Raw genomic sequence first — 22,176 nt, forward strand, 5'->3', positions numbered from 1 at the left:
ACTAGACAGCCCGAAAGGACTTATGGAACTAGAACCTGGCGCTTAGCTCCTGCAGTGGTTGGAGGGTACGTTTTTATTAGGCGGGGGGGGGGAGGGGGTGGGATCGGGGTATTTAAGAAATTTTTTGCGAAAAAAAAATGGATTAATGTATGACTCTTCACAAATACCTACACAAAAACATCTGATCCTCCCCCCACCTCCTCCAAGACAAAAATAACCGGAAGTGAAAATAACTAAACTGAAGTGTAACTCACATAACGTGTCTGCGCACAAAGCACTTAATTGCGTGGCGTGTGATTGCACGGTGAAAACTTGAAAATGGGCAATGTGTTTAGAAAAAGGGTACAGGCTGTACGAGGTATAGAAAGAGGGAAATGCGCTTGTGGTGAATGCGAGGATTTCATGAGGTCAGATGGAGCAACTTGTGGCTGTTGTGGCTGTTTGCCGACTCGCCATTCTAAAAAGGATGCCCGCTACTCCTCTGACTCTGTTGGTGGCACATCTGACTCTGTTGGTGGCACATCTGACTCTGTTGGTGGCACATCTGACTCTGTTGGTGGCACATCTGACTCTGTTGGTGGCACATCTGACTCTGTTGGTGGCACATCTAACTCTGTTGGTGGCACATCTGACTCTGTTGGTGGCACATCGGGTGCGTGAACAAGTGAAAGTGCAAGTCCAGAGAAGTGGAAAGATGAAGACCTGGGGTGGTTCCCGAACCCAAAGGGCGAATATACTGAATTCTAAAATAGTATTCTGCCAAAATTCTAACTGTCCTTTTGGACCACTTGTCGATACAAGGAAGCTTTCGCCGCTGTTTCGTGACTGAAAGAAAGCGCCAGTGGGAAGTTCGCGAGGCTTTGAAAGCAATAAATCACAAGTTGGCTTTAGTGAATTCTGATAATCCAGCGGCTGCAGGGAGATTCATGCAGCTTTATATGTCGTGTCAAGAGCGAAATGGCCAACTATATAAACTTTAAGTTTATATAAGGATGAGAAGGATAAGACTACCAGCGCTCCACTTCTAACTCGACGACCATATCCCGACTATGGCAAACTACCAAACTTCCATTCTCTCTTGGAATGCAACCCCCCACCAATGGCCGTGAGCCGGACGACTTCCAGCCTCGAGCTCAGATTAAGCGATTGTTTAAGGAAAGTGAACTAGTTAGTGGCGACAGCGTGGCTATTAGAAAGTTTTCAGATAAATATATTGTCCCCGAAAAGCTTGTGGCAGAGTATGTTGAGCAACTTGCCGAGATAAAAATGCCCCAGGAGAAAAAGAAAGGGGAGACTGAAAGGGAGCGAACGGAACGGCTGAACTGGGAGTATAGTGACATTGACTGCGTTGGACTGTACAACTCCGATAAGCTGTCGTCCTTGAGGGTGGACGAGCTATCCTCGTACTTTTCCTCTTACAAGATCACCTTCAAAGGGTAGAAAGCTGAAAAGGTCGCAATGATCAAAGCGCACATTGGCAGCTTGCTGTACGATTCAATGGAGTGTCGACAACCTCGGCAGCCCCCACTGAGAAATGTGCAGCAACAAGTGACCGCAATTTCCGAGGTTGAAACTGACTCGCAAAATGATGTAGTAGATCGAGTTGTCGGTTCAAGCCTGAGTAGCTTAAGTGACGAATCGTCACCGGTGACTAATTTTATACCAGAACCCCGCGCGGAAACATTACCGCCGTCAAAATATGGACGAAAGCGGCCACGGGTCGAGAGAGACGATTATGTTAGCTGGGAGAAGATAGTTTTTTAATATTATATTTCGACACCTGAAAATAATTTAGATTAATCTTGGCTTATAGCTTTGCTTGTATATACAAGTTTTAGGTTTCTATAAACTTCGCGTGTTTGTTAACAAATAGGACTCAACTAAGCGACAAGAAGTAATTTTTCCTTGCCAAAAAAACTGTGGCCCTCCCCCGGTTGCGAATAAAACAGGTTTGACCCTCCCCAATTTGTGAAAAATTTACTAATGACCCTTCCCTCCGAAGCCCCAGCCCCCCCCCCCCCCCCACAAACACACACGCACGCACGCACACACGCACGCACACACGCACACACACGCGCACACGCACGCACACACACACCCACAACAAAAAAAGGTACCTTCCCTAGGCTGGGGATCCCACAGATGGCATGAGTTAAAACCCAAAAATGAATTCTGGACGACAGACGATGGATGACATGCCCATGTTAGAACCAAAGTTGTCACAAAATCTTTTATTTCAAAACTAAAAGATCTATTCCGTAATGCAACGTCGCATAAATTACGAAGATTAATTTAGTCTTGTACCCAGACCTTCCATGGCCAAGCGGTGATTACATTTCAGTCGCTGTTGAAAAGTAGGTTCGAACATCTGGACTCAGCCAAATTGTACGCGCTCTTATAGAATAGAGTGTAGTTTTTTCCGGAGAGGTGGGTGCCAAAGGGTTTTTTACGTGGTTGTAATTAACCGTTTAACTCCCATGAGTGACCAAGACAGAATTTTTCCCTACATTATCATCATAATATCAAGCAGACGAGTGATGAGAATAAAGAAAACATCAATAAGGGATTATTAGTTAATGCAAAACCAACTTCTCCGAGATAACATCATATGAATTGCATAGCAGACAGTTTAGAAAATTTCTAACAAGATCTTGGGAGTTGAAGGGTTAAGGCCAAAATTAATGTGATGCGTGAATTTTCCAGGAAGCGAGGCAACGTGTTCCGTGAACTTACGAATCAGCGCGAGGCGTGATTCGTTTCCAGAAATTTACGTGACTGGTGAATTTTTCTTTCGTTTAGGAGAAGTAATGACTAACACTTGAGTCCACTTTTAAAACTTTAAAACTTTCCCTGATTAGTGATTCACGTTACACAACATTTCTCCAGAGATAGGCCCACGGCAAGTAGGGCAGCGGGAGTCACCTTTCCTTTTATGCTCAGCCACACATGTCCTACAGTACAGCAAATGAGTGCAGGGCATAATGATACAGTCGCGTGGGTTTTCAAAACAAATCTGGCACAGTCTCCCTCCTTTGGCTTCTTCCAGCTCCTTTTCTAATTCTCGTATTCTTTCGGAGCTTTTCGATTTGCTCTCTTCTGCATCTTTTACCCTCTGTTCGAACTCTTTTCGCAGTTTTTCAGAGTCGAGCTCACGTTGACCATCAAAGTACTGGCGAAGTTCCAAAATAGCCGCTTCATGTTTTTCGTCTAACTCAGCCTGTCCTACTCTCAATGTGTTCAGTTCGTCTTTGAGAGCCAGGTTCTCGTCCTTCAACTCAGCCGCGCATTCACGCAGTGCTAGGAGCTGGGATCTAATGGGACTCATCTGCGTAAGCTTTACAGCAGTTTCTTTGTCAATTTTAGAGCAAGGCAGCTGACCTGGAAAAGGTTTCAAAAAAGCGATAAAGGTTTCAACTTTCAACTGTTTTTTACTTAGTTCAATGATCAGTATATATTGTAAATTATCGAGTATCGGGTGCAAGACGCACGTCACGGCCATACCATATACACAAGCAGTGTCCACAACTTTCAACTTCTCTCCTTATCAGAGCACATTTTCTTTCCCATTAAATACCACAGCCAAAGTTAGCATTACTTTCTCACTCGTTATGAGTTCGCCGTTCAGTCTTTCAAAAGATTCACCATAAAATGACGCATTTCACTTTTTCATCAGGCCATCTAGTTAAAACTAACCTTGACCTTGTTTATACTCGCGGTACTCTGTGACACCATGTGGCCAGGTGAAGAGAACACAGCCGTCCAACGACCCGTCCTTCCAATTCCCTTCTTGAATGGTTCCATCCGGACACTTCAGGGTCCCATATCCAGTCATTTCATCATACTGCCACTGACCCTCGTATACGACCCCGGACACAAACGTCATTTTCCCCTTGCCATGCCTGAAAATAAAATAAGTAGTTTGGGCTAAAGTCTTTTCTTTCCAATTCGAGAAAAGATCGACAATTAACGTGAGGGGCTGAAGCAAATTCTGAGTTAAGTCGGATGAGAGTATATTAAAAGGAAGGGAAAGAGAAATAGAGGAAGCAAAAATAACTATAAATGCATTTTTCTGATCGTTCAAAACCCGTCTGGAAGGGCCACAGTTAACTCTCTCAAAGATAGATAACTTCTTAATGGACAAACGAGTCCCCCATAGATCATCATAGACAGGACTTAGCTTTCCAAAGACAGTGGAGATTTATTCTGATTAAAACTTTAGATCGGCTGGGATGGACTCTCAGTTTATCAGGGGAGGTGTTCCTTTCGAAGGAGTTAACTTAGTCTGCACTTTGCTCTTACCCTTCAAAATTTTTTGTCTATAAAATCTACTAATTTCACTACGGAAAGAAAATGGTGTCTACGAGTGCACCGTCAAAATTATGTTCAACGTACCTCATGTTGTTTTTCCATCCTCCACTGTAGAATCCATTTTCGATAGTGCCTGGGCTGCTACCCACTAACGGCACTGATAGAATAAGTCCTTCGCCTTTGCCATGTCGCTTGCCTGCAGTGCAAGAAATACGTTCAAAGGACATCATCTAATCGCTTCACTGATAATTTAGCACATTTTATGAAGACTCCTGGACAGAAGTGAAAAAAGCTTCTAAAAGGATACGGAGAAGAATCATGGCGATGTGTAAGAGGTACATTGAACGCGAGGGAAGTGGAGAGGATGAGTAGGGTACAAGAAAGGAACGAGTACTAGAGGTCCTAATCTCCTTGGCAATCTAATCTAATGCAGAACCATCTGCGTTCATCATCTCAATCCTTACACAGCCTCCTTTTCTTTATTACTCCTTTGCATTTACTTAAGAGGGTTGTCCCTCTTTTTTTTTCTTTATTTATCCTTTGCATTTACTCAAGAGGGTTGTCATTTTCGTTTAATTTCAATTAGTTATCTTTCCATGTCAACATTTAGTTATTTCCCTCACGGTAATTTCCATACCGCAAAAAAAAAAAGGAGTCAAAATATCCCGCCAATGCAGATTACCTCTGCACCAGTCTCCTTTGTATAAAAGCTTCCCTGTCACGGTTTTTAGGGTTCCAAATCCATGAGGAAGTTCCCGCTGACCACTCGTCCCAACTTTGACGGTTCGAGAGCTTAAGGGCCGCTCATCCTGACATACATGATGTAGGACATCGTCGCTAGTTATTGCCTTAACTTCTTGGTTGGTGTAAGGGTTTCTTGCATAGTAACACGGCATTTTGGTTTTAAAAGCGATCTCTTCGAGGTCGGAACGAACTGTCAGTATGTTAACTTGACGGGATTCTGTAAAATAACAAGGACACGAAAGCAAATTGTTGAGAATGTACATTGTTTAAAATTTTTTCATGTAGTGTTAAGTACTTCTTCACCTTGACCCTCTCTTAAAGATGCGCCATCGTTAGGCGGGTCAGCGAATTCGTCAGTTATCATCGAGTTCACGGCGACCATTCTTTGAAAAAGTCCTCTTTGAATTTCTGCAGAGCGCATTAAGGCCTCTAAGGGGCTTTTGAGCTCACACAGGAGAGTTCCTAGATCACAATCCTGATTCTTTCCGGCGCTTTTCTCATCACTCGCCTTGGGCCCCGGGAGAACATCATTTTCATCTTTAGGTTCGGCAGCTCGCTTTTCTAGTTTCAGCAACACAAGTCTGTAGAGAGAATTCTGGATTTGCATGCATTTGATAATGCTCTCAAGGAGGGAATCCATAAGTTCCTTCCCTTCTAAAACAGTCACGGTTGGCGCTAACTCTACCTCGTCAGCTGGGGGGAGAAAAACTTTGCTAGGATCTGCAGAAGTTTGCGCCGTAAAATTTATTATCGGAGAAAAGGAAAACTTGTGTGATGGTTGCGCTTGAGTGCGAACTGTGCCAGGACCTGTGGCCTCTGAAAAGAAAGTTAAAAACAGTTGAGTATTTGCCGCACTGAATTTAAATAATTAAGAAATTTCCCTGTTGTAAGGATACCTTCTCTCGTGAGCTCCCTCTACAAGTTTCCCCACTTACTGCACCCTCGCTTTTTCTGTCTGGCAGGATAGACATATCAATAAGAATAAGAGGGGAACGGGGGACTTTCCTTTTTTTTCGTGTTACGTCAACTGACTGAAAGGTGAAACGGTCTCGTTAATCATGTTAAGTGGAATTGCAGAGATCAAAATCTGATCCTGCCTGTTATTTCATCAGTTGTTGTCGGTTAAAGCTTTTAATTTGTAGCGAGATAAGGAATGTTAGGTTATCAGCTTGTTTTTAAACGTGTTTTTTTTCCTTCCCTTACCAGCCACTCCAGATACGATCACATCATCAAAGCCAGAATGACTATAGATTTTTCTGTCAAGCGTTTTCTGCCTATCAAGATATTCTTTTCAATTGTTTCATTTACACTAAAAAGTAAAACGTAAGGTGCTAGAAGAAAATTTAAGCTACACTCAATTAAGCAGGCCAGGCATAAAGGTGACGGTGTGGGGTTTCTTACTTTGGCTTGCAAAAACCCCCGCACTGGATGATTTAGACCAAATATTTGCTGTCTTCTGTTTCTCTTGATTGAAAGGACCAGATGTGGAGGATTTGATTGCTCTTCTTTGGGTATCAAACGTAGTGGAACTACGAAAGAATCATGAACAGGCTCATAAGTTCAGCGGTTAAAGTTAACTAACAAAGCGTCTCCTGTTTTCCATACCATGAAATAGCCTTTGATTACGGAGCATGAAGTATCCCTACTCTCCAAAATAAGTGGTAACACTAGCATTACCGACATGACTCTTCCCTCCCCCCTTTAAAACAAAAATCCAGGGTAGGGAGGGCACTTCTTAATCAAGAGTGAAGTGTTTTCCCAAAAACACAACCTAGCCCAATAAATCCTGACTGCACGTATACTTTTGAAAATATTTAGTACGTAATATGTTTTGCAAAGTCATGGATCTGTATTTTAATGTAATTATGGATATTTTACATGGGACAATTTGTGTCTTGAAGTAGGACTCCTATTTTTGTTCTTGTTTTTCTTTTTGATAATTTCCCAGACTTCTCAAGGTATTCATAGTCTTCTAAGCGCAACTCCTATAAGTTAAAAAAGTATATCAGTGAGTTTTCCTTCATCAAGCATTAAATATTAACATATTTTTCACTTGGAGAAGGAACATCATATTCAGGATTACAGCCTATTCATTCAAGTGATCTCTGACTTCTTTACTGTCCTTGAACATCCTGGAGGAGACAAACTCTTCAGTAAAACAAATAAAATAACCGTCTTCATTGGATTGAGAGTTGTAAAACTAAACCAAAGTTAAATCACAACTGAACAAAGAAAAGGGTGAACCTATGGGAACTCATTTAATAAATGTATTAATATATAGGTGATCAAGACCTCAAGTGACTGGTCAAGAGTGTGCTGGTAGTTTTCCAAACCAATCACAGAGCAATTGCAAATGCAATTGCGAATAACTCGCAAGAACCAAGTAAAACTTGCTCTAAATGCTTCTTACTTTTGCAAAGCAGTTTTAAAACTAAGGTACTTGAAAGATATAATTCCCTCAGGGTGTTGCACATATTATGGCAGACATTTCATTCAAGACTTGATATAGAGTCTTATTTTGATCTGAGCACTGAGACTTGTCCTTGTCGTCTTTTAGTCTCTGGGTGTTTGATCTGATGCCACCAAGAGACAACTTCAAAGGAGACTCACTAACTCCTATTATTATCAATCCTCAATGATATATATGTTTAAAGAAACAGACATAAAATTTAGTAGTATTAAGACTAGTAGTATCTCAAAGGCAAATAATATGAGTCACTAAATTAATGTCCTTACTTACATCAGTACTCTTCCTACAGTAAACGTTCATTGCTGTTATGTTTTGAAGCCTTTCTTTGTATCCCAAAACATGATCACTCAATGACTCTACTGTGGCCTAAAACCACAAAATATAAAATTTAGTTGGTAAAAAGATACACGTATTTCTGAATTTCTGAACTGACAAAAGAAATATTGGTGTGCACAAAATTTTGCCAAACAATTTCTGTCAATGATAGCATACTTTACTAGATGAAATAATTTGTGTCTCAATTAAAATGGAAATAAATAAAAAAGAGCCTGAAAAGTTGAAACATAAAAAGCTTGTAATAGTGAAATGGCTATGACCTCTCTAAAATAAGTGTGAAATATCACCAAAAGGCACAGGTTTGACTTTAGAGCAGCTTTAGTAAAATACAAACTCCTGCATTTTTTTTACTACTTCAAAAGTTATATTGTAATAACAATAATTATGATAATAAACATTATTAAATCACTGGTAGTGCCTGTGGGCAATATGGGGGAATCCTGTGTTCTGGTTGGCTGTACCCAAGGGGGTGAGATGGGCCCATCTTGCCCTCCCAGGAAGTCTGCTTTTATCCTGCACAAGAAAACATAGTGTGGAGCCGGCTGACTAACAGAGTTTGTAATTTTTGGACAATGTTGGGGACGGAGTTGCAAAAAGAAACAGCAGGAGACAATAAAAACAAAGAAAACATAGCTGATTATGATGAAACAGGTACTGTTTATGAGTTAAAGTCAGCAAAGATTTGCTTTAAATCATACTAAACTGACTTCTAAAATTATCTTACACAAAATGGAATAGATGTCCCAGTTAATGTCCAGGCTGGGGGTACAATTACTGAAACAGAAGTAATATGAAAATAAGCATTTCAAAATGAAACAGCAACCTTGTCAGGAAAGAATAGATAGAGAGGGTTTTCTTGAGGACCCAACAATTTAAAGGAAATCCTTATGTCAAATTGGTCTCAAGCATTTCACCTAAGAAATAGATTCCATGCTGCAGTATATGTGTTCAGTAATAGATCACAGAATATGTCCCAATGTAGTAACAGTGGCACAAGAAACACAACCAAGTGTGTCACTGATTTTCTCACCACATTTTTATATCTTCTGCACATGTTTACAGTAACTTTAAAAACCCGCAGCAACATGGAATCTACTTGTTTTATACATCTATTTGCTATGTGATGTATTACTATCCAATCTTGAACCCTTTACCATTGATTTAAAGACAAAGCAGGGCAAATTAACTGAACATGTATCAAACACAAGGAAATTCAGACATAAAATTGACATAGTTTACTTAGCTTACATGGAAGCAAGGTTGTTTCTCCTGAGTAGATAAGACTCTCTTGACTATAAATGTCATCTTTATACACAACATTTATAGAAATAGCAACTTTTTTAGCTGACATTTTGGACAACTTTAGAGATGATCATCCACTAAGCATGCCAGTACCTGAAGTACACATAAAAACAATAACTAACAACACTGATTAATCATGATATGATATTCACTTGGACTGAATTTTTTGATACCATCATGTGTTACTAATGCCTGTGCCAGAGGAAAAGGTGAAAAACACTGACTAAAAACAAATTAATGATGAGAACAATTTAATTACAACTGAATTAGTGTAATATTGACCTATATATGATAAGTAAATTTCACTGAAGTTTCAAAGTTTTGGGTAACATTCAGTATAGAAGGAAGACAAAAACACAACACAAGATACTTCAGGAAAGCAAGTTTGAACAGACATATCATTACAAAGTTATCTACACACACCATATGATCCAAAGCCTAACCATTCTATTTATTCCATAAGTTCATTGTTTGCCTTGCTGATCCAAACAAAGACAAGATAAAACTAAATTAGTGTTTAGTTCACACGTTTTGTAGCAGCACAGGGTAAAACTGATATGTGTAGGTGAAAGTTTCAAAGAAAATCTTCCAATTGTGTAAAATGTCTACCTGCTGAATTCATGTTGTTCTCAGTCACTCCCTACTTCTCCAACCTTGAGAATGGATCATATTTTACAATAAGAAAGCTCCTTTCCAACAATCCATAGCAACCCCGAAACATACAAACAATTGAGGCCCAGAGGTAAACTCCTTCTTTCCATACCATCCCACCCCCCCCCCCCGCATTAAAAATGTTTATGAAATTATCAATCTTGTCTTACAAAATTTATAGCCTCCCTCAGAGAAGTTGTTTGATCTTTATTAACACCCAACATCCTCTATCTTTTTAACAAAATGAGTTACATGACAAAAAAACATATTTTCAAACACAACCGTTTTTCAAATTGCGGTGCGAATCCTGACTGAAACTAAGTGAACAATACCTGGATGAAAGAGGTGAAACCCTTGAGAGGAAACATTGCAAAAGTCATAACCCCTATCTGTTGGATAAATTGGCAATAATTCCTGAAACGATATGCTGGCTCCATAGAAGACTGATTAGTCACCTTTCTGCAGAAGTTCGAATAGTTGATCCTATCAAGCCGATCTTTCAGGAATAACCGGCTTGATATGCAAAAATCACAGTGGGTAAAAGCTCCACCACGTTCAGCAGTACGAGGATTAGAAAACAGGTTTACGCGTTTAGAATTGAAATTTATTACAAGAATTATTTCTTAACTCAGTATACACAGAACTGACGAGTTTTTCGGTCTTCTCGTGTTCCATTTAACGTGTGTGAAACTAGTCTAAGATGCTTCCTGAATAATCAAATATCTGGGTCACAAATGCACGGAAGTTAAAACTGCCAACTGCACTTTGTACAAGTACGGCAAACGGACTCTAACAACAAACAAATTACGGTGGACATCGAGTTGTGCTAGTGGCTCGAAGAATCAGTTTAAACGATGGTGATATACAGTGGAAAATGTTGCTGCTATCTGCCATTCAACGTTAAAAAAACGTCAGTTGAAATTGCTTTGTTCTCAAAGAATCGAAAGTAATTTGCTTCCGGCATAAGGCATTACAATAAACTAAACCGGCTGAGGAAAATTAAAGGGCTTTGCTAATCTCCATTTAACACTGCCAGCTGAACTTCATCTTACAACCCTACATAATAAAAATGAAAAAAGAAAACATACACACCTCTCTTGAAATGATAGTAAAGCTACAATTCCTGCGAAGTCGTTGCAAAACATCATGTACAATATTCCCGAAAAGCCTCATGGGTAGTGCCGCGAAGTTTCAATATGGCGACAGCACGTAAGAGTATAGTAAAATGTTCATTTCCTTGAAATAAAAATCCACGATCGAGTCTTCTTTAACTCTACCTAAAGAAGTTAGTTACGCGGCTTTACTCAAGTAGGCTGTTTGATCTCTCAGTCTACTTCACTTCAATCATGAAAAATAGAGACATATCTCCGCAAACAAGATCTAAGTTGTGCAAACTCATCATCTACCTTTCTTCCTGTTATTCTCTATTTTCTTTTATAAAAGGAGACAGTTACGCCCCCTTTTTACCATTCTTACCGTTGTAAAATACTTAATTTAGGTTGAATGGCCAGCCGTAATTTTATTGTGAAATTAATAAGACAGAGAGACCTATGCCAAAAATTCATTGTTCAATTTCTCTCAGCGATAACATTCGCCTTCTACGGAAAATTAAATTTTTCCAGTTGAAGTCCAAGGATTTACAATTCAAACGAAAAAAGGAGTGGATGGATAGCGTGTCAAAAGATTGGTTTTCGATAAAAAAAATGCGGTTTTGACCGGAGTACATGATAAAATCAACTATTAGGACACTTGATAAAAAGCAAAGTCCCCCAAAAAGTTTGTTTGTGAAACAGTCAGCTGGAATTTGCTTGCTCGAGTTCATCGTCAGTTTTGGTATCTGAGTTCAATAAATTAACAGTTTCTTTGGAGCTATTCTGCTCGTAAAATCCTTGAGAAGTGTCTACATTTTCCATGACTTTGGGACCGTTCTCAGGTGCAATCTCCATGTGAGTATTTATGGCGTCATCACCTTTGGGAATGCTCTCGATATCGACATCTGTGGGAATGCTCATTGCATCAATATCCTGGGGAATGTTTACATTTCCGATATCTTTGGGAATGTTTTCATCATTGTTCTGAGGAACGTTTAAAGTTTCGCAATCATTAGGAAAGCTTCCGTCTTCATTGTCCTTGAGAGCATTTACATTCTCGAAACCTTCTTCGTCATTTCCATCTACAATTTCACCCTCCTCTCCTCTAGATTCAACTTCCAAATTTTGAGGAAGTGCTGGAGGACCATCGACGGAAGCTTCTTTTATTTCATTGCTATTCCTTTCTCCCGCTTCTAACTCGGTTGGGTCAGGTTTCTGTTCGAGTGGTTCAAACCTACTTCTTCTTCTCGAACCATTCCTAGAAGCATCCCTTTCACCGTTGACGTCCCTGTGTGATCGATGCTCGTCGCGCTCACGTCGTCGGTCATCACGATCGCGATCGCGGTCGCGATCACGCCCTCTTTCACGGTCTCGGTCACGTTCACGATCGCGGACACGATCGCGATCACGACCGCGATCACGAAAACGGTCATCCCAGTCTCGGCCTCGACCACGATCGTCGCGTTCTCGACGATCACGATCATCTCGATCACGTCCACGATCTCGGTCCCGAGGCCGTTCACGATCTCGATCCTCATGCTCCTTTCTTGGCCTTCGGTCTCGCTCTTCATTGGGGATATCGATGGTTTTATCTTGGTTAGCTGTGTTTATCTCTTCCGTATGATCTTCACCTTCTTTCTTTTGTTGCTCATTCCATTCTTCAGGCGCCTCAGAATTATGAGCATCCTCTGGTAGTCTACCCTCTGGCCAACCAGGTGGTGGAATACCATGAGGCGGTGGACCTCTCATAGGACCAGGCCCTGGTCCCCAAGGATTTGGACCGGATGGGCCAAAGTCTGGAGGACGCATTGGTCCTCCAGTGGGCACGAGAGAAGGTAGATCATGAGGGAACCTAGGTCCTCCTGGATGAAAATGTGGCATTCTGATGTGATGAGGTCGGTGTTGGAATGGGTGTGGTCCGTGATGCACAGGAGGGAAATGACTGTCTGGAAATCTACCAGGATGGTGAGGAAAAGGCGGCCCATCCTGAGGTCTGACTGGGTTGTGTGAGGGATGTTGTCCTCGTTCTTGAGGTCTACTAGGATGATGGGGAGGAAACTGATTAACTTCATGCGATCTGGCCTGGTGGTGACCATCCTCATCTTTGGGAGGAAACTGACTAGAATCTTGTGGAACCCCAGAAGGAGGGAATCGGCTGTTTTCTGACTGAAACTGCCCTCCTTCTTGAGGTCTGCTTACGTTTGAAGATGGACCTGGCGGGCCCTTAAGAGCTCCTACAGTTGGTGGTCTGGTTGGATTAAACTGATGTAGTGAGGGACCACCTATATTCGGAGGTGGTACTCCTGTCATAAGTGGAGGTGGTGCTCCTGGTGGTACCATGTTGGGAGGCAGATGAGCTCCAGGGAACGGATGCTGCATCAACATCGGTGGAGGAATCAAAGGAGGATGGCCTGGGAACATGTGGGGTCCCGGTGGGCGAACGTGAGGAGGAGCCTGTCCAATTGCGTTCACAGCCTGAGGTTGCTCTGTACTCTTCTCATCAGTTGCTGCTTGAGCGGCTGCCAGCTTCATGAGCTCTTCTTGACTCATATTTCCGAGATCTTTATCATCTTTAATAGTATTTGTGTCTGCACTACCGGCCTCTGATCCTGTAGAGAAAGACCACAACAAAGAGATGAAGGAGGTCATACAAACTATCAAACGTTGTTGATCGTTTTGTTTTGGTTTTTTAAACTGATAACTTGTGGGATGGGACTCAATATGATTGTCATTCCCTGAATAAAGTGCTGATTACAGTTTCAATTGCGAGGAAATATGTACTCTTTCTTAGTAATAACATTTAAGAATAACAACAACTTAAGCTTTTCCGACCCAGAGATATATATAAGCAAAACTACACGTACCCTCCTTCATAGTGTTCTGATGTCCCGGTGGTACAGTTTCTGGGTCAATCCAACTTCCTTCACTCAGTGTTTGTAGATCCACATTAGTTCCCAGCTTACTCCAAGGGATGAATGTTACACCTTGCTCTGTATCGAAATATTCTTTGTATTCTCGGCCTTTCACTCCTTTTCCAGGCGCCCAAGCCAACTGCAACAACACATCAATAATGTCATTGTAATGATGAATATTATTGCATAGGTCTCACAGGGAAGGAATTATTGAATAGTCCTTCACCCTTTGATCCCTAAGAGTGACTAGTATCTAATTTCTCCTTACAATATCACCCTTGAATCAAACATTAAGGTCACAAGAATAAAGGAATTGATCACCGACTAAAGAATATCTTGATTGCTAAACAAATTCTCCTTGTCAGCACCTTAAGAAAAGCATAGAGAGCAGGAAATTCAACCTCGCACTTGATGCCCCTGAGACTTCCTTACAATCAATCTGGCTCAGATGTTTTGCAACAGTACATACTTAATGCAATGACATAATTTTGGTCTTTCAAGTTACTGCAAACTTATTTAAAAGTGAGCGCATGGGGCCTCAAATTTTATGTTTTTAAAAAGTTAACTATAGCAAACATCTCTACTAAAAAAGTCCCTCGAGCCCACAAAATTTAACTGCAGATTTTGAAGAACTCCTCATATTTACACCTTAACATAACACCCTCACATTAACCACATCCCATTATGTAAAGATAAGACAAGTGGAATACAAACCTTGAGGTAATTACCATGAAGCCTTTCATTCTTTAAGGTAACCAGCACTTTTAAAGCTTCTTGTCTTTCTGCCATCACAACATAAGCACAACCTCTGGGTGGGACCATCTGTACAAATTAGACAGGTCACTTATCAAAAGATTTAATAACCACTTTACATAATACAGCATACCCGAGTAAAAGTGATCCAAAGGAAAAGACTGTTGAGTATTTGTATCCTTAGGATCAACATCACAGTAAGAAATTCAACTTGTGAAAACAGAACCTGATAAAACTCAGGTAATTTAGTGTTGGGTTGAAAACGTAAATTAGCCACCGTAAAGGGTAAAAACTGATAAAAAACTGATAAAAAAAACTGATAAAAAAAAAAAAAAACTGATAAAACTCAGGCTTGATCAGGATTGGACCCCATACCATTTGTTAAATTAATAAAGGTTATTGAACTGCATGGGGTGCAATTTGGTTTGAAATCATATGCATGATTTCAAAACCAAACAAGTGCATTGAAAAAGTTGTCTTTCCTTTTCCTGCAATTTTTTTTGGTTACTTTAAACAAGCCTTAAAATCGGATTGGTTGTTAAGTTTTAGTTTAATTCTAATTGAGTGGAAAAAAAGGGCAATTTAAAGCCAAAAATGGTGTGATTCATTAAAAAAAAAACACACTGATGATAGCCAATCAGATTGCAAGGATCACCAGTGATTTCGAATAGATGTAATAAATCTGGTAATTAACTTTGCAAGTAAAGCAAAGTCATGGAATCAGAAAGAGACAATCAACATCAAGCCGCAGATTTGCAAACTTGTAACTGACCGCCCGTCTCTATTATATCATCATGTTCCATAGTATTGGCTCCCAGACACTGATTCTGGACTTTATTTGAAGCTACTGATTGCTAATCAGGCTCTCACCAACTTTCAACTTACATCAATAGATGAAACTGTGAACTTCTTGGTCTCAAACGTCTCCTGTAAATTTTCCCTCATCACTGTCTTAGCCAAATGTCCAACCCAGATTGTTGTACTACAAACTAAATAACAGCAGAACACGTATCAGTTTCGTGCCCCTGTATTATGATGCTTTTCAGATTTTCTTTAAGGATTTCACATGCCAAATTTTTGAACCAGGTTGTTTAACAAAACACTAAGGAAAAAATGCACAAATCAAGAGTTATTTTTTTGGTCATATCAAAGTGTTTTATAAATTTTCTTTCTTGTGAACCTTTTCAATTGTTGTGCATCAGTTTTCATTTGAATGTTCACCAACTAATGAAACCCTTTGCATGTAAATTTAACAAATCCAAGATAACAGGTATCACCAAAGCCATGAACAAGCACACATAAAATGTCCAGGTATGATAAGAACTAAAAGGTCAGATACTTTTATCAAACTCTTATCTTATATCTACAACTGATCAACTTCACTGAGGTAAAAATTTGGACTTAATCTTCAATCTTTCATTTTGTTAAAAGTTTCTCTGTGGCTTAGACAAATTCTTCTTTTACTACTTGCATACAAAAATAACTCTTTCAGAAAAAAAAACATACCACTAAGTGTTTCCTTCTTTGGTGCTGGAATCCAATCTTTTCTTTTCTCAACTTCTCTGTCACTGCCACGACCTCTCTCTTTATCTCTTTCCCTCTCAGAGTCGCGATCTTTGAACCAATCCCTGTCTCTTTCCCGATTCCGCCCTCTGTCCCTATCCCTTTCCCGGTCTCTTTCTCGATCTCTTCCATGAGGTGAGCGTGATCGTCGTCGAGGTGATCGATCTCTCCATCTAGGACTCCTGCTCCGTCTTCTTGGAGACCTAGATCGATGGTAATAGCCAGGAGATCTTTCTCTAGAATGCATATCAGGAGACCTTCTCCCAAATGGCCCTGGTACAGAATAACAATTCCAGTGGTTAGATGTGAATACTTGCTCAGGATTGTGTACATGAATATGGCCTAGCAGCTACATGAGGCAAACTTTCCAGTTAATTTGCAACATTCTACCCACTATCATGGTTGTTAACTCCAATTAATACATAGCCTTCAAGAAAATATATTAGACTGTAACAAGTTATACCCAGTACTGCTAACTTTTCAACAACTTAGAAAAAAAGAACACAAACAAAACCCCTGCCTCTTAAACTCTAAGTAGGAAGCTTGCATTTTATTTGCTGTAATTCTTTAATAACACATGCATACTGCTAACATGCATACTGCTAGGATGTGAGATAATGCAGGATACTTACACTTTCCTTGTCTTAAAGATTGCAAATTTTTGTGTTAAAATATATGTAAAAATTAGCTGAGAGGAAAGGAATAGAAATGAGGGAATCAGGGAGGAGAGGATTGAAGCAAAGAAAAGCAACATATGTGACTTAAAATTACATTTAACATGAAAAATCTGTAGGAAAGCATTAAAAAGGTGTGTGATTTTCATCCAAAAGAAGTCTAGTACCTGCAGGATCAGGATGTCGGTCATGAGATTCCCCTACTGGTCGGAAAGTGCTCTGAAATTCACCTTGTAAGTCACCCAAGAGAGGACGAGTTCTAAGAATTATAAATATTCAATGGTATTAAAATATATACCTAACTAAATTAGAACAGAAAATTGTGCTACATTGTTACTGGTTAACATTGTTAACTGATAGATTTGCAAAAAAAAATGGAAAGACAAGGACAGGGACACTTCACAAAAAATCTGTGACACAATTCAGGGGAAAACCTACAGGGACTGTTTACATTATTCACTATAAGCACAAGGAAAACAAAATTGCAGCAAAGAGAATATAAATGCTCCTTTAAATCTGTATAACTATTGGAACTCATGTAAGGTATTGCCACACTAAAGGCTTTCTATTCCCTGTACAGAACTGTCTTATAAATTGGCAAGTGTTGACTTACTCTTGGCTCAGACGCCTCTCTTCCTCCATCAAATGCCGTCGTTGCTCAGCAATTCTTGCAGCATCATCATCATCATCCCCATAATCAAAATCATCTATGAGAGTCTAAGGAACATGAAGCAGATTCCTTAAGCAAGAATATGCCATTCATAAACAATGGTATTTCATAGTAAAACTGAAAAGAGACATACTGGGCTTCAAGAATGAGATGTTTGTGGCAAGGGATTCAATTAACCTTTTTTCTAGTTAGCTAGGTTCTATCTACTAGATGACTTTTGTGTACCACAATTAAATATTCCTATAATACCAAACATATTTAAAAAATTCTTAATTAACCATGCTCATCTTTCACAACCACAAAGACAAAAAAGAAAGCTGATCAACACTGTGCAGATTACTCACCGGTCTCCTCTCCTCTCCAGACTGGGGACCAAGTTGAGTTCCAGGATCCATTTCATTAGGAACCCAGGCAGGCATGCTCCTGGAGGGTCCAAAATTAGAGCCATCTGCAAATCTTGTAATTTGATTGGGTTGTAAAGAGTCCTCACCATTCCCTTGGGGAAGAAGTGCCTGAGATGAACTTATCAATGAGTCTGGTGCAGCAGACTTGTTTGTCTGTGGCATTCGTATATTCATACCTATAACAAAATTATTATCTAAACATAAGTTCAAAGAATTTTAATTTGCACTTAATTGAGAAGACTTCAAAATTTGGCAATATAGGACCAAAATGACATGTAAAAGGGAATCTGATATTTTTAAAAGGAACTAGAAGTGGGCCATAATGTCAATCAAGCCTATAGCATAATTTCAAGGATTAGACAAGGTCATCCAGAGTCAAATATTATTATTCTTCATTGTGCCATTGTTCAAGTCCTACTTGCTTCTAAGTTAGAACAAAGAGCCTGTGACAATTCAGAGCAAGAACTTGACCTAAAAGAAAAAAAACCTGCATGACAAAGTCATGATTGATTTGTCTGTAGTTGTTTGGTTGACAGGATTGCCAAGTTTTCTAGACAAATAACTGAGCATAGTATTACAAAAACAATACAATCCAGCACTATTATTGAATTTTTTGGAAAATTCATCAAACCATGGTAATTTTCACCTGTAAGGGCTTGGATCTGTGCATAAACCTCTGGCTGCAGTTGAAACTTAGGCTGCTGTTGTCCCACTACTGTTGGAGGTATGCTGCTTCTTTGAGATTCCGCAATTGCAGATGTGCTCCCTTCTGTTTGGTGTGGAGGCTGGGTTTCCTGCGGTACTGTGACCACCCCTGGTGGGAGAAGCTGTTGCTGCCTCAGCTGCTGTTGTTGTTGTTCATTTATGCGCTGCTGCTCTTGAAGCTTCTGCTGAAGAAGCTGAATCTGTCGTAAATGTTCCTGCTGCTGCTCCTCAAGACTGGTGGAACCTGGATTAGTCATTGCTAGGGTGGCTTGATTCTCTGGCACTTCTACAGCAGATGCATTGACTGTCTCTGTAGCAGGTAGCAATTCACTCTCTGTATAAAAACATATCACTGTTATGAATACTGTTATGAATACTGTTATGAATACTGTTATGAATACTGTCAAGCTCACTATAAGGGACCATTGCTCCAAAATGAAGTCATGTTACTCACTAATAAAATCATCAACCACTTCCCACAAGAAGCAAAACTCTGCTCCCAATATTGACTGCACAAAGCAACATAAACTACTGATGCACTTGCAGCAATTAATCAAAAATCAACATTTCAGGATTTTTGCACATCTCAGGCTGATTTTTCCAGGATTCCAAAGATTCACATTAACCCTTAAACTCTCAGAAAAGACCAAATTGTTCCTTCAACATCAAAATGACAAGTAATGACATTAAACAAATTCACAAGGAAAATATCAATCAAATCAATTTAGTGCTAAGTTTTAGAATTCCAGGACTTTCCACATTTATGGGGCCTCCTACAAACCCTATGTGGCTTCTCTGATCATTCTCTTGTACTGACTTTTAAGAAGGAATAATATCTCTGATATTGATAATTTGGTATCAATTTCAGCCTACCCTTAGCTAACAAGAAGTTTGCTAGTTTACAGAACTAATTGTTCAGGCTGCCTGTGCATTGGGGTAAGTGAACCTATTTCCACTTTCACTTCCTGCACGCCGCACCATTATTGTAGGAGAAAGCATTGCTTGACAAATCTCTAGACAATTGTTATTTTAGTATGCTGTCATTATGTCAAAGTTTCTTGTCAAGAAACCAACCTGTTAAATGCAAGCAAGCATCTAGCACATTGTTACTAAAGTGCTCCACTACTATATACATGTAAGTAACAAAAATAGTTACTTGCCCTCCACTAGTGTTGATGGTAAGTTCAGAAGAGGTTGAATTACTTCAGGTGCATATATACCATTCTTTTGCCATAAGTTCAAGACCTTAATTACTTTTCCCTGAAAATTAGAGCACAAAAATGAAGTAACAATTTTGGACTTGGACTAAAAGCACATAGAAACCCTTTCCACTGATCATATAACTTTTATAAGTCACAAGTTTGCAAAAGACAAGCAAAATTAACAGGGAACACTACAGTTCAAGAAAAAGTATTTGTTCTCCAGTATATCAGTGATTATGATATCTTTCCCTGACCTGAAAGGGATGGGAAGGGGACAGGATGGCACAGGGTTGGCACAATGCCATGAGTGCTCGCATTACACTGCTGTGGCCTGGGTTCCAATTCCCCGACCTGGCATCACATGTTAGTTGAGTTTGTTTTTGGTTTCTGTCTTTGCTCTGAGGGTTTTTCTCTAGGTCCTCTGGTTTTCCTCCATCCACAAGACACAGGAATAGCCTTCTCGTGGAATGACCTTTGCTAGCTTATTATTATCATTATCATTATTATTATTACTATTATTATTATCATTATTATCATCATCATCAATATTATTATTATTACCTGCTCCTCTGGAGTACATCTAAAAATATGCTGAAAGGTTGGTTTTATATTTTTTGCAAAGCGTGGTCCATACACATCTTTCTCAGCACCAAACTACATTTAATAAGAGAACAATCAATGAATGATTATAAAAAAAAAATTTGAAATAAGGTCAGAAAACTATAAAAATAGGGAATGACAACCATTGAACTACCACGAGTGCCCAAGACAGAATTTCTCCATACCATATCAATACAATATTACACAGACAAGGGATGAGAATAAAATATCAATTAGTTAATTGTTTGTTAAGCCCATACCACATTCTCTGAACTAACATGATAAGAATTGTAAGGCAGACAGTAAGGACAGTTACTATTAAGATCTTGGGATTTAAAGGTTTAACCATAAATTGTCACAGTATAATGCCACTTACCCTCACAGAATCAAATAGAAAAAATTAAGATTTCAGATCTGAATAACTACTATAATTGTTTGTGGTTTGATTTCTTGACTGAATTGTGTCCAATCATTAGATTAAGTTTATATCTGGCCTAGTTAGATTAATTGGCTGTTCAATTTGTTTCTTTCAGCATTCTAGGAGATGCAGAATAGGCAATGAAATCTCCCATTTTAGTTCATTCACAAATTCAAACATTTTTTCAATAATTAGTTTAGTTCATTGGGAAATACAAAAATCTAAATATTAGACAACTTCCATTCTCATAGAAACTTCTATATTCTTGAAATTTGTTTCATAATTCAGCTGTTTAAGTAGACTTTCAAAGCGATGATCATATTAACAGTGATATCGACTTTCCAACAAGTAAATGCAAATGAGTTACAGTATGCAAACGTCAAACATCATACAGCCCCAACACATATTAGATCGCAAATAAATGCACATGTCATATTACAAAAAAATCAACACAAAGATTCACCTGGTGTCGCGATTGCCGTATAACAGAATCCATTACATACAGAGCTGGAACTTTATACTCCTGCCGACACTGCAACAACGGAGGAAATTTGAGAAATAAAGTTCACTTGATTCCGAAACTGTCATTAACAAAAAATTAATGATTCCACCATATCATTGACAATTGGAAAAGGACAAGGAATCTGGACGAACCTTTTGAGCAAACTTCTCGATGCTCTGTACCACGTGTTTATAATACTGCAATGAGATGATAGTTAAGTTACTGAGGTAAATCGCTGGAATTTCATAACGTCTCTTTTCGGTTGTTTGTATTATATATGAACACAACGCATACCTTGATGGCTTTAACAGCAAGCCTGGTTACAGATGCAACCTTTGCTTTAGAGATAGGTGGCTTGGTTTCATAGATTGTCGACAGCTGAAAGTATAAATCGAAGCTTACAAGTTTATCGAGGAGCGGAAGAGAACTCTCGAAGCCGCGCAGCAAAAGTGATTTTCATTGAAAACCCTCCGACATGACATCATACTTACTTCACTATTGAACTGCCTCACAATTTCCATGTCCCCCATTTTTGCTTCGGTCGGTAATTTAGAAACTACACAGGAATTGCCCAATAATTTGACTCCATTGTCGGGCAGAAGTAAACCAACATGGCGGAACTTAAAGTGCGGCTATCCCATCATGCTCCCGGGCAAAAATAACCCATGGGGTCCCTGTTAGCTCCCGTTTTTTGTCATATGCGTAATCAAGTCAGTATCAAAGTTCGTCATGGCCCAAGTAGAGTGGAGGTATTTTCAGTCGTCGCGTGAGAACTTCGCTTGGAAACTTCGCGTGGTTCTCTTAACCTATCCTTTGGCAGTGAGAATGTAACTATAAGCGGTACTTAAACTAATGGAGCTGTTAATGTCGT

The 22,176-nt window shown here is 39.5% G+C and overlaps 2 protein-coding genes across 2 annotated transcripts; both read right to left on the bottom strand.

Moving 5' to 3' along the window:
• Positions 1 to 2,204: 2,204 nt before the first annotated feature.
• On the bottom strand, positions 2,205 to 11,165 carry LOC131783787 (uncharacterized). Its single transcript, XM_059100551.2, has 11 exons — positions 10,904 to 11,165; positions 9,107 to 9,253; positions 8,583 to 8,632; positions 7,793 to 7,888; positions 6,931 to 7,037; positions 6,454 to 6,581; positions 5,356 to 5,868; positions 4,991 to 5,269; positions 4,393 to 4,504; positions 3,694 to 3,899; positions 2,205 to 3,378 (listed from the first exon to the last, which is right to left on the bottom strand). Exons 2-11 carry the CDS (start codon positions 9,207 to 9,209, stop codon positions 2,855 to 2,857), a joined length of 2,118 nt encoding a protein of 705 aa, XP_058956534.2. The 5' UTR covers positions 9,210 to 9,253; positions 10,904 to 11,165; the 3' UTR covers positions 2,205 to 2,854.
• A 145-nt stretch (positions 11,166 to 11,310) lies between these two features.
• LOC131783788 (SR-related and CTD-associated factor 4) lies at positions 11,311 to 21,931 on the bottom strand. The gene is made up of 15 exons (XM_059100552.2): positions 21,797 to 21,931; positions 21,600 to 21,683; positions 21,458 to 21,502; positions 21,267 to 21,335; positions 20,347 to 20,439; positions 19,744 to 19,843; positions 18,525 to 18,917; positions 17,819 to 18,054; positions 17,418 to 17,521; positions 16,972 to 17,063; positions 16,074 to 16,403; positions 15,453 to 15,556; positions 14,529 to 14,636; positions 13,767 to 13,953; positions 11,311 to 13,511 (listed from the first exon to the last, which is right to left on the bottom strand). The coding sequence occupies exons 1-15, from the start codon at positions 21,833 to 21,835 to the stop codon at positions 11,605 to 11,607; spliced, it is 3,891 nt and encodes a 1,296-aa protein (XP_058956535.2). The 5' UTR covers positions 21,836 to 21,931; the 3' UTR covers positions 11,311 to 11,604.
• Positions 21,932 to 22,176: the final 245 nt, after the last annotated feature.

This window comes from Pocillopora verrucosa, chromosome 9 (assembly GCF_036669915.1).
Source record: "Pocillopora verrucosa isolate sample1 chromosome 9, ASM3666991v2, whole genome shotgun sequence".
Lineage (NCBI taxonomy): Eukaryota > Metazoa > Cnidaria > Anthozoa > Scleractinia > Pocilloporidae > Pocillopora > Pocillopora verrucosa.

Bases quoted from the DNA above. Each gene is read 5' to 3' on its own strand.
- LOC131783787 (XM_059100551.2), bottom strand. From the start codon at position 9,209: ATGTCAGCTAAAAAAGTTGCTATTTCTATAAATGTTGTGTATAAAGAT. The intron at 8,633-9,106 runs GTAAGCTAAGTA...CTTCTGTTTCAG, and splicing joins AGAAACAACCTTGCTTCCAT to TAATTGTACCCCCAGCCTGG. The intron at 5,869-6,453 runs GTAAGAAACCCC...CTTTCTTTTCAG, and splicing joins GGGGGTTTTTGCAAGCCAAA to AGGCCACAGGTCCTGGCACA.
- LOC131783788 (XM_059100552.2), bottom strand. From the start codon at position 21,835: ATGGGGGACATGGAAATTGTGAGGCAGTTCAATAGTGAA. The intron at 20,440-21,266 runs GTGAATCTTTGT...TATTAAATGTAG, and splicing joins TACGGCAATCGCGACACCAG to TTTGGTGCTGAGAAAGATGT. The intron at 16,404-16,971 runs GTACTAGACTTC...ATTCTGTACCAG, and splicing joins CCGACATCCTGATCCTGCAG to GGCCATTTGGGAGAAGGTCT.